Here is a 17,638-nt window from a genome sequence, read left to right as displayed (position 1 = left end):
TTATCCCTACCTGTGTTAGACACCTGGAGTTTCTTTTGCCCCTAGTTGGCTGTGGGGCCTTGTTGTTTCTCTGGGGGACTGCTGCCTGCTGCGAGCCGCGCCTCTTCCATCCCGCAGACCGTGCGAGCCCAGGACTCTGCTTCCCAGAGGGCACCGCGGTCTCGCGAGAGGTGTGCAGGACTCGTACCGCCCCGGAACTATACATTTCTGCTCGGGTTCCCGTGGCGCGGAACGCGCCCGGGCTAAGCCCGGGCAAAGGGTGGGCCGTCCTGGCCCGTCAGTGCCTGTCTCTGATTGTGTTTGCAACAGTCAAAAATTCTACTGCGGAGTGTACAGTGCCTACTTTAAAACAACTATTGGACTGCCTGTGAGAGATCATATTTTCTTCCACTGTTCAAAATCCCAGCTACCTGAAACTTGGGCAATCACCATGGGCAAAAGGAAGTTACCGAGCCCGAAGGCCCCTTCAGCTGCTGTGTTAGTGGTTCACTCCCAGCAAACTTTGTTAAACTATCTTACAGGGGCAGTAGGGGCTCTTGACAAGCAGATTATGTCAGTTGAAGAGTCAATAGAACTAGGCTCATCTAGGTTAAGCTCGGACATTGTACCCTTAATTGAGTCCCCTACATCGGAACGCGGTATATCGAACAGAGGTGTACGTAACGGTTGCGTTCAGACCCGTTCCGATAAGATCGCATCTATTGACAGTGATTCTCCCACGCAACCGCCTCAAAAAAAGTCTAAAAATCCTTGCTCCTCAGAGTCCCACACCAGTACGAGAGTTACAGTTAATGCACAAGTAGCGACTACGGCGTCCAAACCACCGAAAAACACACCAAAAGTGAGGAAACGGGGGGAGGTTGCAAAAGTCACATTAAGGGTGCAACTACCTCACATGACAACCAAGATACATCTAGCGACATAAAAAATTTGCATAACTTGGTCGAGCGATTAGACTTGTATTTGAGAGTTAGGCTAGATCAGCTATCCTCTAGACTCACTACTATTGAGAATTTCATCACTAGCATTTCCACAAAGGGGGGACCGTACACACCGGCCTATGCACCGAGGGAACAAGGAACATGGGGGGTAGCTTACCGTTAAGGCCAGGAAACAATACGCCAATAACTCTTTCCATTGACCTAGAGATGGGAAACAATAGCAAAGACAAACAAGCAACAAAAAACCCGCCCGTTGAGCACAGGCCTAAAGAACGGCAGCTGCCTAACGGATTGGAGAAAGGGGGTGATACTGTGAATAAAAACCAGACAGGAACATCGGGTTTTAGACTCCCTACAAATCCTCCTACGATCCACCCATTTACCACCCCAACTATACCATTCTCTTCTTTCCACCAGCAGCCATGTGACCCATACTTGTATCTTCCTCCAGCTGCTACTCCCTACATTATAGTCCTGGCTAACGTCCTAAAAAAGGAGAACACAGAGGTCGAATCTTGGCTTCCCTAAGAAACAAGTCACTACATTGGTTAGGTAGAGGGTAGGTTTTATTGATCAACTATTCGCAGAATTCAAGATGGCACAACGAGTTCAGTGGGTGGGCCATCGAGAAAAAATGGTAACAGGTGACTGTATAGTTCTAACATTTGCTTCCCCATTATTAGCTAATACGATATTAGGGGTGGGCGGGAGTCACCTCCTAGACGCAGTAGGGATTAACATCTTACCTTTAGGTTTCTTTTATCCCCCACTACCACGTTTTGAAGAACCCTCCAAGCACAGATTTCCCACTACCAATTATAGTCAGTCGTACCTTTTCCCTACGCACAATAGATTTAATCCACTCTCAGGTCTAGAGGATAACGATTGACTGGTTGACTGTCCACCATTTTCGTTTCAGCGACAATCAATATCTTCTTACTTAAACCATTTCCAACCAGAACCGGCGTCATCAATATTCTCCTCTAGGGACGTAGGGGCAACCACTTTTGTGGACGAGGCCAGTTCACGCACAGATATAGGTGCTTCTGTGCAAATGGAGGAGATTAATGTTCTGCCAATAGGATCGATAACAAATGAGCAAGTAAATGTTAAAAACCCAGTAGATCCCCCTGTGTCAGGAATTCCTTTACTTAAAATCATCTATTGAAATGTAGCAGGACTTCGATCCAAGACGACCAATGACATCTGGCTAGATTTAGTAAGAAATTTTAATATCCTGTGCCTTCAGGAAACCTGGATATGTACAGAAGTACATATAGAGGGGTATAAAACATATACCTCGCTCGCCCTTCCATCAATTTCAGGCAGGCCAAAGGGGGGTTTGACAATATTTATTTCAAACACTTTAGAAATTGAGGACATAGTCCCACTAATTTTGGAAACTAATTGTCAAGTCCTGAAACTGAAAATAAATAAATCAGCAGACTAAATCCTGGTAGAATAACCTACAGCAGGTGGATTTAATGAAAGTCATAAACGATGTTTTTCTCTTTTTACAGGAACAAAGAAATAGGTATTCTAAAAAAGACCTCAAAATCATATGGGGCAGTGATTTTAATTGATCCCTCTGTAAAAGTAGATTTAATGAGAGCTGTGGAATTCTGGATGAGCAAAACACTACGCTAACCCACTTTCCTCACACAACTAGTGGCAATCGCCTGAACGAAATCATGTTTGCCTTGGAGCTAGCCTTCGCGAACGAACTCTTGGTCCCACCAGTCTCATTTTCAACTACATTTAATGGTAGAGGCCTTTCAAGTGTTATCGATTATATATTGGTTTCTAGCAGTATGGCACCAATGATTCATGGATTTGCAACTGTAAACAATGCTATAAGCGACCACTTCCCTAACACCCTCTTGAATCCATCCCTAATAACCCAGCAAAACTTAATTCAATCCCTAAACTGGGTTTACAAACATTAATCTTGGATAGAATTAACGGCTATTCTTTAAAATGGATTACAATCGACCCAGTGGCAATAACGTCTAAAATAGTAAAGCAGGCGCTACCACTTATTGAAAAATGCCTAAACTCTGACACTACCCACAAAGAGATCTTGGTCAGTTATTCTAGTATCATTAAAATAATCCAAGACGTTTTATTTAAGAAAATAGAGACCAAGGGACACCTGGCCAAGGGATCGTTTAACAGAGACTGTACCAAAGCTTACACTAGTTTGAAAATCGCTCTCCATAATTCACCAAGAGAGAGGGACGAAATTATCAAATTTAGAAAGATCTATAATACAGCGTTAAAGTCTCTTAACGCAGAGTTAAAAAACGACCTATGGAATCAATTTCATAAAAGATACACAGAGAAGGATAGCGCTAGCATTTGGAAGTTCGTAAAAGCCCCCTTTCTGCAGGGTGAAACGGAACATCCTAAAATAGATATCGCTGTTGATGCAGACGCATGGGTCAAATACTATTCACACATATTTCGCTCAGATCCATTTGAGAGCATAGATCGTCTGGAAATCGAAGGAAGGGATTTGTTCCCCCACATACATCGTTCCCAATCGCACTTAACCTCACCCATCAGGAGGTAGTGAATTCCCTATCAACCAGTAAGAGAGGGAAAGCACCAGGTTCCGGTCGACTTGTTTAAACATAATCCGGATCTATGGTCGCCCATCTTAAACAAAGTGCTCGAAGCTGCCTGCGCTACAGGATTAGTTGACTCATGGTCAGATTCAATTCTCGTCCCCATTTTCAAAAAAGGTGACCGCCACAATCCATCATGTTACCGTCCCATTTCCCTCCTTGATTCCCTTGGTAAGGTGGCGGGCCGCATCCTCTTGGAACAAATCCAAGATTGGGCGGACGACCGCAACATACTTTCTGACTTACAGTATGGTTTCAGGGAAAATCCTTGCAAAGAGAACCAGACAAAAAGAAGTGTTCAATACTATAAATTCAGTACAGGACGAAACAGGACAGATACAAGATAAACCCGAATCAATTCTGGAAGTCTTTCGTCAATTCTATCTTAAGTTATATCAACATAATAATGACTCTTATTCGATAGAATTGTGTACGAACTTTGCTAGGGCAAATATCTTACCATCTCTGTCCAATGATCAAAAAGCTTTTTTAGAATCAGAAATCACTTGGGAAGAAATTGAAAATGCATTAATTTTGTTAGCAATAGGCAAAGCAACGGGACCTGACAATATTCCATTGGAATTTTACAAGATCTTTAGGAACATTATAAGACAAGATATGCTTACCACCTTTCTTGAGGCACAGAGAGGCTTACCACCGGAGTCCTGGGCCCAATCGGTAATTATGACATTTCTTAAAAAGGATAAGGATCCAGTTAACCCTGCATCGTATAGACCAATATCATTAATAAATGCCGATAGTAAGGTATATTCTAAAATACTAGCTACACGATTTTCAAAAATAATATCTTTAATTGTGTCCCGATGGCAACATGGGTTTATTCCAAATAGAGGCACAGCAGACCATGTACGGAGAATTATTGCCATAATGGACTGGGCAGAGGCCTCTGGGACAGCAATTGGGATCACCCTATTGGATGCCGAAAAAGCATTCGATAGGGTGTCATGGCCCTATCTCTGGGATTTGCTGTCTATGAAGGGTTTTGGTCCAGGCATAATAACCGCAATTAAAGCTCTATATAAAAACCCGATGTCAGCTGTAAAAATTGGAACTACTAAATCTGCTTTATTTCCTATCCAACGAGGAACACGTCAGGGATGCCCATCTTCCCCTCTCCTTTTTGCCATCTATATTGACATCATTCTCAATCAATTAAATCAAGATGAGAATATACCCCCGGTCGAGTTAGGCGGCATCACCTATAGAGCTCTTGCCTATGCAGATGATCTAGTAGTAGTTACCAAGGATATTGAAAGGGCTTTCTCTGGGATCGAAGAATTAGCAACAATCTTCGGCTCCTTTTCAGGATATAAATTAAACCTATCCAAAACACAAATTCTTTTTGTAGGTCAAAATCCTCCGCCTTTTAACAATGTAGTCTCCGAAGCAATTTATTTGGGGATCAAACTAACTACACAAATTTCGAAGATTCCAAGCTTAAACTATGCTCTGATCCTGAAGAAGGCCAATTCAACTTTGGAAAGAATAGATCATTTACACTTATCGCTTCATGGCAGGAACAATGTGTTAAAGATGCTGATCCTCCCAAAATTTATATATTTATTTAGAACAATCCCATTGGAATTCCCGTTAGTTTTTTTAAAGAACTTGAAAAAATGTCAGGAAGATTCCTATGGGGACATAAAGGCATCCGGAGAGCTTATAAAAATATGATTATACCAAGAGATAGAGGAGGTTGGGCCGCTCCGCACTTTCTATTCTATTATCTGGCAGCCGTATTACAATATATAGCCCCTCTGATTGTTGGCAAAAAAAAACCTATATCACTAGCTCATTCTCCATCGATATACAAATTAGTATTAGGTATTGAAGCTAATAATCATCTCTTAAGAATATTAGAACCAAGCTATTATAAAAAAACAAAATTTAAGACTATATTGTCTGCATATAAAGCATGGAGAATTATAAAAAATTGGTTGGGATTACAAAGATTGTAAGATACCCTCCACTAAACTAACCACACTGTTTTCCCCCTATATTTAGCGATCCGGTGATGAAAAGCTGGAATCTTAAGGGTATTTGTTATCTCTCTGATCTATACTCAGCTAATTCTATTTCTCTATCTACCTTCTCTGAACTTCAACATAAATTCAAACTCTCCCCTCATGACTATTTCAAATATTTACAGATCTATAGCTTTTTAAACTCACTCTCTATTAATGATCGACAAGGTTTAAAAACGATTCTGGTAATAGATAGTCTTTATATTAAAAGAAAAATAGGGTATTTCTATAATATGTTCATGACCTATCTTACGGATGATCTTTCTATGATTTATCTTAAATGGGAGGAGAAATTAGGAATAAACGATCTGTTGATAAAAGAATCAATCAAGACAGCTAACTCTATATTGTGTTCGGGGCGTTCACGAACTCAACAATATATGGCTATGTGTGATCTTTATTACACACCAGCCAAAGTCATGAAATGGGGGGTCACTGTTGGTATATGTTGCAATCGTTGTACTCTGAGGGGAGCAGATGCAATACATATGTTCTTTTCTTGCACTAAATTAGCTGATATAATTTCAGAAATTCAAAAATGTATTGAAAGAATTACAGGAAAAACAATGATTCTCTCTCCTGATCTGATATTATTTGGACTATCTATTGACTCTATAGAAATAGAACAACAAGATTTGATATTTATTATGATGTCTGAATTTCGTGCATGTATCACTCAGGAGTGGATAAACCCGGAACCACCATTGTTTTGTATGTGGAGGGCTCGTTTATTAGCCAGATATAAATTTGAACTTGCTATATATGCAACAAAAGGAAGAAAAAAAGAAACAATTAGGCATGAAAATCTGGACTCCTATACAACAATGGATAGATAGAGAAATGGTTTAAATATATATGTGATACAAGTTAAGTTAAATATTCATTGTTTCCCCTCAGAAATTTCTCTGTAATTTAGTTGTTTATTCCTCTGTACCTATTGGAGAACTTGTAGCTGCTTGTTCTGAATATGCGATATGTAATTAAATAATCTGCTTTGTTTGCAACAAAAAATCAATAAAAAAATTTTTTTTTTAAATACAGTATGGTTTCAGGGAGGGAATGGGTACTGTTGACCAAGCACTAAATTTGTCCCTTACAATGGGGAAATATGTTGCAGCAAAAGGTGGCCAACTATATATGACGTATGTCGATTTAACAGCGGCATTCGAGTGCGTGAACCATTCTAAGTTATGGATGATCATCTTGGAAATGGGAATTGAGCTACCACTGATCAACTTTCTTCGCGAGCTCTATTCAGGGGCAACGGCAAGAGTGAGATATGGGTTCGAGGGTGAACTCACTGCGTTGTTCGGGGTGGAGAGCGGGGTTAGGCAGGGCTGTGTCCTTGCCCCCTTTCTGTTCACACTTTACACAAACGGGCTGGAAACAGCTATTCTGGAAGGGGGCTTGGGCCTCCCCTACATTGGTTCTCGGCCAATACCAGCCCTCCCCTACGCCGACGACGCCGTGATCTTGGCAAGAACAGCGTTAGAGCTCCAACGTAGCGTAGAAAGATACCGTAAATTTATAGACACCCTGGATCTCAAGATTAACATAAAAAAAACATACATAATGTATTCAGGCACGGGATCCAAGAAAACAAGGGATGTTTTATTGATAATGTAAAGTTGGAAAGGACAAGTACATACTCATATTTGGGGATTTTAATCAATAAAAAGTCTTTGTGGAAACAGGCAATTGAGGCAAGGAAACTATCGTTTCTGAGGACTACGACCACCCTCACAGCATTTGCCAAAGATTGGGTAAACGGTCAGCACCCAAAATGATTAAGATATATAAAGCTAAGTGTATTAGCATTGCATGTTATGGGGCAGGAGTTTGGGGGCACGCAAATGTGGATGCTCTTCAGAAAATTGAGAACAGTTTTCTGAAGTATCTGCTCGCTCTCCCACAAAGCTCTTCAAACTTTTGCTGCCATTTAGAATTGGGTATGGCGTATATTTCAGACATCATCAAACTCCAACCAATTCTTCTTTGGCACTGCGTTAGGACGTCCCCAAAAAGCGATCTATCTCGAAACCTTCTTCGCGACTGCCTTTTGCTCGAATATAAGTTCAAAATTAAATGGCTCGCTTACGTTAAAAACTTTTTTTATGACCTGGGCTTGGAGTAATATTATCTGCTCCTTCTAACTCTGCTGGAAGTGTCCAGAAGCTCACTTAAAAAGATCTATAGGTCACATTTGGAAGAGCTAAGACTAAACTTTGAGATAGGAAAAAGTTCAGTACAACACATCCTAACTATCCAAACTTCCTTTTCCATGCAGCCTTATCTAACATATAAGCTGAGCAATTACGAGAAATTAATATTGACACGTTTCAGGCTTAATATTTTTCATCGGTTAGTGACATTCCCACATCCTAACGACTGGTCCAAGACTCTTTCGCCTTGCCCCTGTGATGAAGTTTCCCCTCAGTCATTGATACATACTGTTTTATTATGTAAATTTTATACTGAGCCCAGGAAAATCTGGTTATTGCCAATTTTAAAAACACTGGGTTTACGTGGGTGTCATCCTGCTTTTCTTAGTCTACAATTCCTGGAAGATGAGCTACTCGCAAAAAATATAGCACGCTACCCTAAGCTCTGTGTTAGACATCGAGCAAATCTTTGTTAAAACCATTTTGGATTCTTTCACCTTGACTATATACTTTTGCAATTGGATCTATTGATTTTTCATTGAATCTTTTATTGTATTTTAACCTGTTTTAATACTGTTTTACTGTATATTGTCCTGATTTATACACTCATTCAATCTTGTGAACTTTTATGGTTTTCTATGGAAACTTGGAAACCGAATAAAAGAATTATGATTTGATTTGAAAATGGGTTTAAGCATACTCCATGTATACCAATTTATTGCTGACCCCTCCGTGTAAAAGCAGATCAGACCTGTAAGAGTACACTCTGTGAAGGTGCACAGCTAGTGGTTTCATGAAGAGAATTATACTACATATAATAATAACAAAGCTTAAGGAGTTCTATTCCCATATTTTAAATTATATGTCATTGTGTATGACCTTCATCATCCCTCATCTCAGCAGTATATGACTGTCTCTTCCTTTTGGTTCACACACCTATGAGAATATCTCATGATCTATTGGATGTGTTCAACCTGCAAACTAGCTCATATTTTTGACTCAGGTTAAGCGACACTAGCCACTCTTTGCGATACATCATGGAGAAATGTTTTAGAAACAGAGATGGAACCCCTGAGATTGACTTCAGAACACTAATAGGAAAGTGAAAAAAGACACTGCCCCAAAGTGCAGCTCGTTCTCTACTTAAATATTGTGGGACGTGCTCACAAATCATAATCTGTAAGTAAGTGGGGCCTCTAAATTGGACCTAGATTTCCTGAATTTAGTTGTACCCAGGCCCTGTTGCCCAAGACACCACCAGCCCTGAAATTTGTACAGCTATAGCTTTTCAGTGATTTAGAAATACAAAAAATTAACTAAAGGATTTTGTTCTGTTTTCTAGAAAGTTGTAAAGGAGATGAACCGCTTGGGAATGATTATAGATTTGTCTCACACGTCGGCCAACACAGCAAGAGCTGTTCTCAATATCACGGAGGCACCGGTGATATTCAGCCACTCTTCTGCATTTGCAGTGTGTGAGCACCCGAGAAATGTACCGGATGATATTCTGCGCAGCATAGTGAGTAATTTTAATGGAATCATTAGAGTGATACCCAGTAACATAGCTTTAAGCACCTTTTATCTTCCCTAAAATGTGATTTATTGGAATTTTAAAGGGGGGCAGCAGTAGAAGATCCAGATAAAGATACACATGTTTTTCTCCAAAACAAGTAGTAAAAAGACGGAGGTATAAAATGTCACAATGTGGATGTTAAAGAAATTATACAAACCAAATAAAAGTACAAGCTATTTTTTGTGTAGAAAGGGTGGATATGTCATCGACTAGTGAGAGCCTTTCACATCTTCTTAATAAACAGTTTAGTTGCTGACACCACTGGATATGCAACATACATGACAGAAGGGAACAGAAGACATTGAAACAATCAATCAATCAGGGGTTTGTATAGCCAACTACTCAGCCAGGAGGGTCTCAATCGCATGGGGGGGGCTATTGGGTGTTCTGTAGTTTTATTCAGAAATAATTCTAAAGTTCTGTATTCTTTAAAGGAGCTGCTGAAGTGGTGGCAATAAAGGATGTTGCATAATATTATCCTCCGTGTCTTTAACCCCTTCGATGCTTTTGACGGAACCATTCCGTCATCAGTCATGGTTGAGCTGTGCTGATGACGGAACGGTTCTGTCACGACCGCACCCTGTTCTGGAATGTCCAGCACAGGGGGGGAATCGGCGCCGCACGGAAGCGGTTAATAAAATCCAGACTTTCTGCCCACCAGGCTGTAGAAAATCTGCATTTTTCATTGAAAGGTAGTATTAAGTGACCTATGATTGAGGTATATACTAATAATATTAGCGTAGTCAGTGGAATATAGAGATAAGATCAGTCTTTGACTGCCTTTCTCTGATGCCCAAACCAAAATAATTCAAACTCCTACAGTTGCATTCCTGAAAAATACGAACCATTCCCAAAATTAGCACTAGTCTGGAATTTCTGAGCTGCAGCATCACAACAAAGCGTATACCAATATTGCTGATGCCAATGTACAATAAAACAAGAGAGGTAACAAACAGTAGGGTTAGAGTTAAAGACAGCCATAGCATTTAAATAGTTTGCACATTAATGTAAACGCTAGTTGTAAAGTAGCCACATTATGGAATTTCCATGGTTAAAGAGTAACAGCTCTTGAAAGAGTATGATTGTTTCAGTAGGTAGACAGCAATCACTTCAAAATAGTCAGTGGATTTTGTGTTTTCTATAGAACCCATACCTACCTTTTCCCTCGCCATTTAAAACTCATGTCTGCTAGTCGGTCATTTAAACCAGGGTCTATACTGAGGTTAGGTGTACTTTTTCTATAAGTTTTACACCAACTCTTTTTGTCAAATCTTTGCTTACCGCTCCCCCTCACATAGATAAGCTAATTCATTATCATAAACAGTTTTTTTCAGTGTATTTACCCAAAAACACACACCATTCAAGATTAAAGGTAATAAAAATAATTGTCAAGCAAAATATAATGAATTAAACACATTACATAGTTGACAAACGTATTAGTAGAGGAATCACTTGAAAATCGTAAAAGATGAATAATATTTCTCTATATTCATACTTTTTTATTTACAAAAAAGAAAGAGGGAAAGGGGAAGAGATAGAACAAAGAAGAGAAAAAAGCGGGATCAGGAGGGAAGAAACATACAAGATTTAGGCATATGATGAGTGTGACGGTAGAAAAGTAGTGAAAGGTAGCCAAAATATATCAGATTACATTTTTTGAGATATCAAAGAAGAGACTGTAGAGATTCTATGTTCATCACAAATAGGTATCCATCAAGTTAATATACATATTTTAGAATTATTTTTCCAACAAGTTAATATAACTTTAAAAGGAAGTGCAATAAAAAGCTCAACTAGTACTGGTGTTGGAGAAAGGTTGTTAAAATCTGCAGACACAGTTCCAAGAAAAACATTTTGAATAGATAATGTAACATTGCATGAAAATATCATTAAACATCTTGAGCAAACCAATTTCCATAACTCAGCCACTTTAGGACAATAGTATAATAGGTCAGTTAAAGTACCATCAGAGGAGAAACATGACCAGCATTGGGGAGAGGCAGAGGAATCAATTTTATGTACAAGAAAAGGAGAAATAACCACTTTAACAAAAAATAAAGATGGAGTAATACTGGCAACTTTAGAGTTAATAAATATTCAATGCCACAAAATAAATCAATCAATCATTACATTTATAACGCACGCTACATACCCGTGAGGGTCTCAAGGTGCTGGGAGGGGGCGCTACTGATCGAAGAGCCAGGTATTGAGGAGTCTTCTGAAGACCAGCAGGTCCTGAGTCTGCCGTAGGTTGGTTGGGAGAGTGTTCCAGGTCTTGGCGGCGAGGTAGGAGAAGGATCTTCCGCCGGCTGTGGTTTTCCGGATCCGGGGGACTGTGGGGAGGCCGAGGTTGGCTGACCGGAGGCTTCGGGTGGGGGTGTGAAAGCCGAGTCTGTTGTTGAGATAGGTGGGTCCGATGTTGTGTAGTGCTTTGTGTGCGTGGATGAGAAGTTTGAAGGTGATACTCTTGTTGACGCGGAGCCAGTGCAGGCCTTTCAGTTGGGTAGTGATGTGGCTGCGGCGGGGGACGTCGAGGATCAGTCAAGCTGAGGCGTTCTGGATTCGTTGTAGTCGACTCAGGAGCTTGGTTGTTGTTCCTGAGTAGAGGGCGTTCCCGTAGTCTAGTCTGCTGGTGATGTGGGCCTGGGTGATGGTTTTTCTAGTGTCGGTAGGGATCCATTTGAAGATTCTGCGGAGCATTCGGAGGGTGTTGAAGCAGGACGCGGAGACGGCGTTGACTTGCCTGGTCATGGACAGAGTGGAGTCGAGGATGACCCCCAGGTTGCGTGCATGGTCTGTGGGTTCCGGGGCTGCGCCTAGCGATGTGGGCCACCAGGAGTCATCCCAGGCTGATGGGGTGGGTCCGAGAATGAAGACCTCCGTCTTGTCTGAGTTCAGCTTCAGTCTGCTGTCCTTCTTCCAGTCGGCTACGGCCTTCATTCCCATGTGGAGGTTGGCTTTGGCGGTGTGGGGGTCTTTGGTGAGGGATATGATCAGCTGGGTGTCGTCGGCATATGAGATTATGTTGAGGTTATGTTGTCGTGCGACGTGGGCGAGCGGTGCCATGTAGATATTGAACAGCGTCGGGCTGATGGAGGATCCCTGTGGGACGCCGCAGATTATGTCGGTGGATTTCGAGCGGAAGGGTGGGAGGCGGACGCTCTGGGTTCTGCCGGAGAGGAAGGATGTGGTCCAGGCCAGGGCCTTCTCTTGAATTCCGGCGTCGTGGGGGCGTGCTGATAGGGTGCGGTGGCAGACCGTGTCAAAGGCTGCTGATAGGTCCAGGAGGATGAGGGCGGCTGTTTCTCCCTTGTCCATCAGGATCCTGATGTCGTCATTGGCGGCGATAAGGGTCTTGTTGCTGTGGTTGCTGCGAAAACCGGATTGGGAGGGGTCCAGGATGTTGTTGTCTTCAAGGTAGCGGGTTAGTTGTTTGTTGACGATCTTCTCTGTCACTTTCGCTGGGAACGGAAGCAGGGAGATGGGCCGGAAGTTCTTGAGGTCCTTGGGGTCTGCCTTGGGCTTCTTCAGGAGGGCGTTGATCTCTGCGTGCTTCCAGATTTCCGGGAATGTTGCTGTCTCGAAGGAGCTGTTGATTGTTTTTCGGAGGTGGGGCGCGATGGTTTTGCAGGCTTTGTTGAAGACGTGGTGTGGGCAAGGGACAGATGGGAATCCAGAGTGGATGGAGTTCATGGTTATGATGGTGTCTTCGTCGCTGACGTTGGACCAAGCGGTCAGGCGGCTGGTGCGGGTGGTCGCAGGGGTGAAAGAAGGTCGTACAGGTCATGTGATGGTGGGATGTGGTTGGTGTTGGAGATGGGGTTGGAGAGTTCCTTCACGATGCTGAAGAGCTCTTTGGTGTTGTGCACGTTGTTGCTAGGTGGTCCTTGAATGTGGTCCTCTTGGCGGTCCTGATGAGTTGGTGGTGCCTGCGGGTCACGCTTTTGAGGGCTGCGTGGCTGTCTTGTGTTCGGTCGTGGAGCCATTTCTTCTCAGGCTTCCGACAGGTGTGCTTGGAGATCCGGAGGTCTTCGGTGAACCAGGTGGCTTTCTTGTTGGTGTGGTTGGTTGTGTCGGTCTTCAGAGGGGCGAGGGTGTAGGCGCAGTCATTGATCCACTGTGTGAGGTTGGTTGGGGCAATGTCTGGGTCGGTGGGTGGTCTCCTGGCGAGGTCAGTTGGTCTTCGGTGACCTTGCCCCAGCAGCGGCGCGGCAGCTGTTGGGTGCGGTGGTGTGTGGTGGGTTTCCTGAAGGTGAAGTGGACGCATCTGTGGTCGGTCCAGTGGGGTTCGGAGGTGTAGTTGAAGAAGACGTGGGGACTTGCGGAGAAGATGGGGTCGAGTGTGTGTCCAGCTGCATGTGTGGGGGTCGTCATGAGCTGTTTCAGTCCGAGGTTGGCGAGAGTGTCGATCAGGGTGGTGGAGTTGGCGTTGTTGTTGTTCTCGAGGTGGTAGTTCAGGTCCCAGAGGAGGATGTAGTCCGTGGAGGCGAGGGTGTGGGTGCTGATGAGGTCGGTGATGGTGTCGCTGACCTGTGGTAGGGGTCCGGGAGGTCTGTAGATGAGTGTCCCTCTGAGGGTGGTGTTGGGGTCGGTGTGGATCTGGAAGTGCATGTGCTCGGCGGTGGTGATGGTGTCGTCGGTGTTAGTTGAGATTCTGATGGAGTCTTTGTGGACGATGGCGATTCCGCCTCCCACTCCGTTGGTTCGGTCTCTGTGGGAGATCTTGTAGCCCTGTGGGATGGCTATGGCGATGTCTGGTGCTCAGGTGGTGTTCATCCAGGTCTCCGTCAGGAAGGCGGCCTCGGGGTCGGTGGAGTCTAGGAGGTCCCAGAGTTTGATGGCGTGTTTGCGGGCAGAGCGAGTGTTGAGGAGGATGCAGCGGAGGTAGTTGGGTTCTTTGGCTGGTGTTTTGGTGGGCTGGATGCTGGTATAGCTGCAGTTGCGGCAGGTGAAGGGTCCTTTGGTGTGCTTCGGGGTGGCCCGGTAGCAGGGGTGGGCTCGTCCGGTGTTGAGTGCGCGGAGGGTGCTGGAGTCGTAGTGCAGTCTGGCGCTGGGGGGGCGCAGGGTCCAGGGGTTCTAGCGCTGGGCGCGGTCCAGGCGCAGACGGGCGCAGACGGGCTTGCCTTTGGCGCGCCAGCGGCGCGCCCACTTCCGCGCGGCGTCCTCCATAAATGGCGAAGTGGGAGGGAGGATCAGCTGGGAGCGGGGTGGCCAATGGGCGTCAGAGGGAGCGGGCACAGAAGACAAAAGGGGCGGGGCCGCAGGGGAGCAGCGGCAGGAAGCGTGGGGGCACAGAAACGGGACACAGTCACGGAGGGCACAAATAAACAAATAACAGAAAGCAAAGTAAAAATGGCAACAGGCACTAACAGGGCACAAGGCAGCAGAAGAACACTGGGGCAACAAAAGTACTACTTTACGAGTGCGGGTGCGGCGGCGGGCTTGCGGCAGCAGCGGTGAGGGCAGGAGTCCTGGTCATCCACGGGGGGGGGAGCCGTGCGGTGTGTGGAGCGACCGGCCCTGCGAGCAGGGTCAAATGATCCCAATGGTGAACAGATAATGATAGAGAAAGGTCCGTCTCGCATACTAATTCAATAATAGATTTATTTCTCATAGTGATAGGAGAAGATAGATGCTTATATATAAGAGATGCTTTGGGGGTGGATTCATAATTAAGATTGTATAATGGTGTCGAAGGAGTGAATGGGGTAGAATCAGGAGAAAAAGTATTGCTTAATAAAAAGGATTGGTGTACAGGTAATAATTGGTTATATTGTTGTAGGTAGGAATTAGGCAAGTGATATCACTCTTGCATTTGAGAAAAAGATAGAACAGAGTTTTGAGAGATCAAATGATGAACATAAAAAATACACTTTTCCTTCTAATATGTGAAATACAATGATTTATGATGACATTTAATAACTGTATTGTACCAAATAGTAGATGCAAGAAAAGATTGCAAAAAATCAGACCCCTGGGGAAATATTGTGTGTAATAAATGTTGGGAGTACTTTAAAATTGGGTTTTTAGATATAAATGTACAATTAGACATGAAAACAACATCAAAAAATGAAAACTCATGCAATAAAGAGCGCTCAAAAATAATCCATTGTGAAACAGGAGAGTCATAGTAGTGTTTGTTCAAAGCATAAAATTGTCTAATTCAATAGGCAGTATGATATAACTTACATTTTGGAAAACGTACACCACATTCAGTTTATGGCTGAAATAGTTTGGATAAAGCAGTATGGGCATGTTTGTCATTTCAAAGAAATTTAGTGCAAATAGAAGTAATTTGTGAGAAAGTGTAATTAGGAACTTTAAAAGGCAACATAGAGAGCATAAAAAGCACATGAAGAACGATCATCATTTTAATGGTATCTAATCTGCCCCACCAGGATAAAAATAGGGGAGGCCAGGTAGAAAAGAAACTTTAAAGTTGTAGTTTTAGGGTAGTAAAATTATGAGCAAGTGTATTAGAAATGGTGGGAGAAAACCAGACACCCAAATACTAAATCTTAGAGAGACACTATGCAAAGTTAGAGTTATCAAACATATAACAACAACTGGAGGAGTCCAACAGTAAAATCTCCATTTTAGAAAGATTTCATTTGTAACCAGAGATAGCAGAGTATAAATCTGTGTCTTGTAAAAAAGGTTTTAGGGAAGTGAGGGGATTAGACATGTAGACTAGAATATCATCTGCATAAGCTGAGAGCTTGATTTATAGGGAATTATGTTTAAAGTCAGATATAAGAGGATTACATCAAATGCGCTCAAGGAAGGGCTCCAAGCAAAGGAGAAAAAGCAAAGGTGAAAGAGGACAACCTTGTCTAGTTCCTCTATGTAAATTAAAATAGGGGAAGAAAGAGCCATTAACAAAAACACAGACACAGGGTTCAACATATAATAGTTTGATAAAGGAAATAAACTTTGGTTTTAGAAATGGGGATTCTCTGTAGGCTAGGGCATTCGCCAAAGGCAGGCAGAAACCCCCGTTCTAGTCAGGGCAAGGGGGTTACATACTGAGGATAACCCCTGCTCACCCCCTTGGTAGCTTTGTATTATGTAAAACACATTAGAATCACAATCACAGATATATAAACTGTGCCAACGGGCATCAGGTCACAATTTACAGGGGACTATGTACAAGACAGTGCCAATCGGGTGGCTGCCAGAACGATCACAAGCATAAACAGTAAATGCAAAACTACTAGTAATAAATGTATACCAGCCAGTAGCTACTGGCAAGATCATGAACTTAGCATCATCACAATAGTCATAAATCACCTTCGCATTAGGCCTAAACCACCTTAGATCAGGCATAAATCATGAGCATAAAGGCATTAGGCATGAAAATACATCATGCATAACCATATTAGAATGGGGCCTAAAATACATGAGCATGAAGGCATCATCAGCAGGCAGAAAACACAGTATGCATAACATCGGCATAGTAGTGTACACATAGTAACACCTAAAATAATTGCCCCCCACGATGCAGCTTCCCACACTCTCGTGGTGCAACTGATGTAAACTAAGGCCCCAAAGAAAAATAATCACTGGCACCACTGTGCAGGTTGGAGCTCCACTCCTCGACTCTGAAGTTTAAAATGCCCAATGTTGCAGCTGCCCGCTCCTGAGGTGCAGCTGTGACCAATGTAAGCCCCACTCTGGGACTCAAAAGAAAATAAATGGCACCCATGTTGCAGCTGCCCGTAATGGCGGAACAGCTGAGGAAGAATCAAGCACTGGCACCACTTGTGCAAATTGGAGGAGCCCCCCGGGACTCTACAACAAAGTTGCCAATGTTGATGCTGCCCGCGCTTGTGTGGCACAGCTGTGCAGAGGAACCAACACGGGCACTTCCGGTGCCACTTCCGGCCCCACTTACTGGCTCTCTTGCTGTGCGGCCAACTCCTCTGGGCAGGGGGAGGCCCCGGCAATTTCAGCAAAACACGGGGTACTCTTCTCCTCACGGGAGCCCCGCTCTTCCACTTGCCACGGCATCCACTTGCTTCCCCTCCGGCTTGACCACACCCCTTTTTCTGATGTCGGAGGGAACTCCCTGGCCAGGATCCCTTGTTACTTGGGCCCGCCTCGGCCTTGCAGCTTCAGTGTCTCCGGCCCCGCCCATGTCCAGACATGGCTGCCTGGCTTCCACGTTGTGTCCCAAGCGGCGGCTTCTCTTGTTCTTGGCCAGGGTTGCGGGCATGATCTTTCTTCAGAGACGCGGGGTGGGCACCTGTGAAAGAGTTGAAATATGCGGGGTGGGCACCCGCTCATTTTA

The 17,638-nt window shown here is 43.6% G+C and overlaps 1 protein-coding gene across 3 annotated transcripts in view; it reads left to right on the top strand.

The window, feature by feature from the left end:
* The window catches only part of LOC144797807 (dipeptidase 2-like), a 516,642-nt gene that overhangs the window by 440,919 nt on the left and 58,085 nt on the right, over window positions 1-17,638 (top strand). For 2 of the 3 annotated variants that reach the window (XM_078668595.1, XM_078668596.1), the window contains exon 7: window positions 9,118-9,294. The exons of the other annotated variant lie outside the window; for it this stretch is intronic. In XM_078668595.1, the coding sequence (XP_078524721.1) occupies window positions 9,118-9,294 (177 nt within the window). The remainder of the gene's footprint in view (window positions 1-9,117; window positions 9,295-17,638) is intronic. 3 annotated transcript variants of the gene reach the window in all.

This window comes from Lissotriton helveticus, chromosome 12 (assembly GCF_964261635.1).
Source record: "Lissotriton helveticus chromosome 12, aLisHel1.1, whole genome shotgun sequence".
NCBI lineage: Eukaryota > Metazoa > Chordata > Amphibia > Caudata > Salamandridae > Lissotriton > Lissotriton helveticus.
The sequence above is the reverse complement of the archived record's forward strand: the minus strand, read 5'-3'. Positions and strand labels throughout refer to the sequence as shown.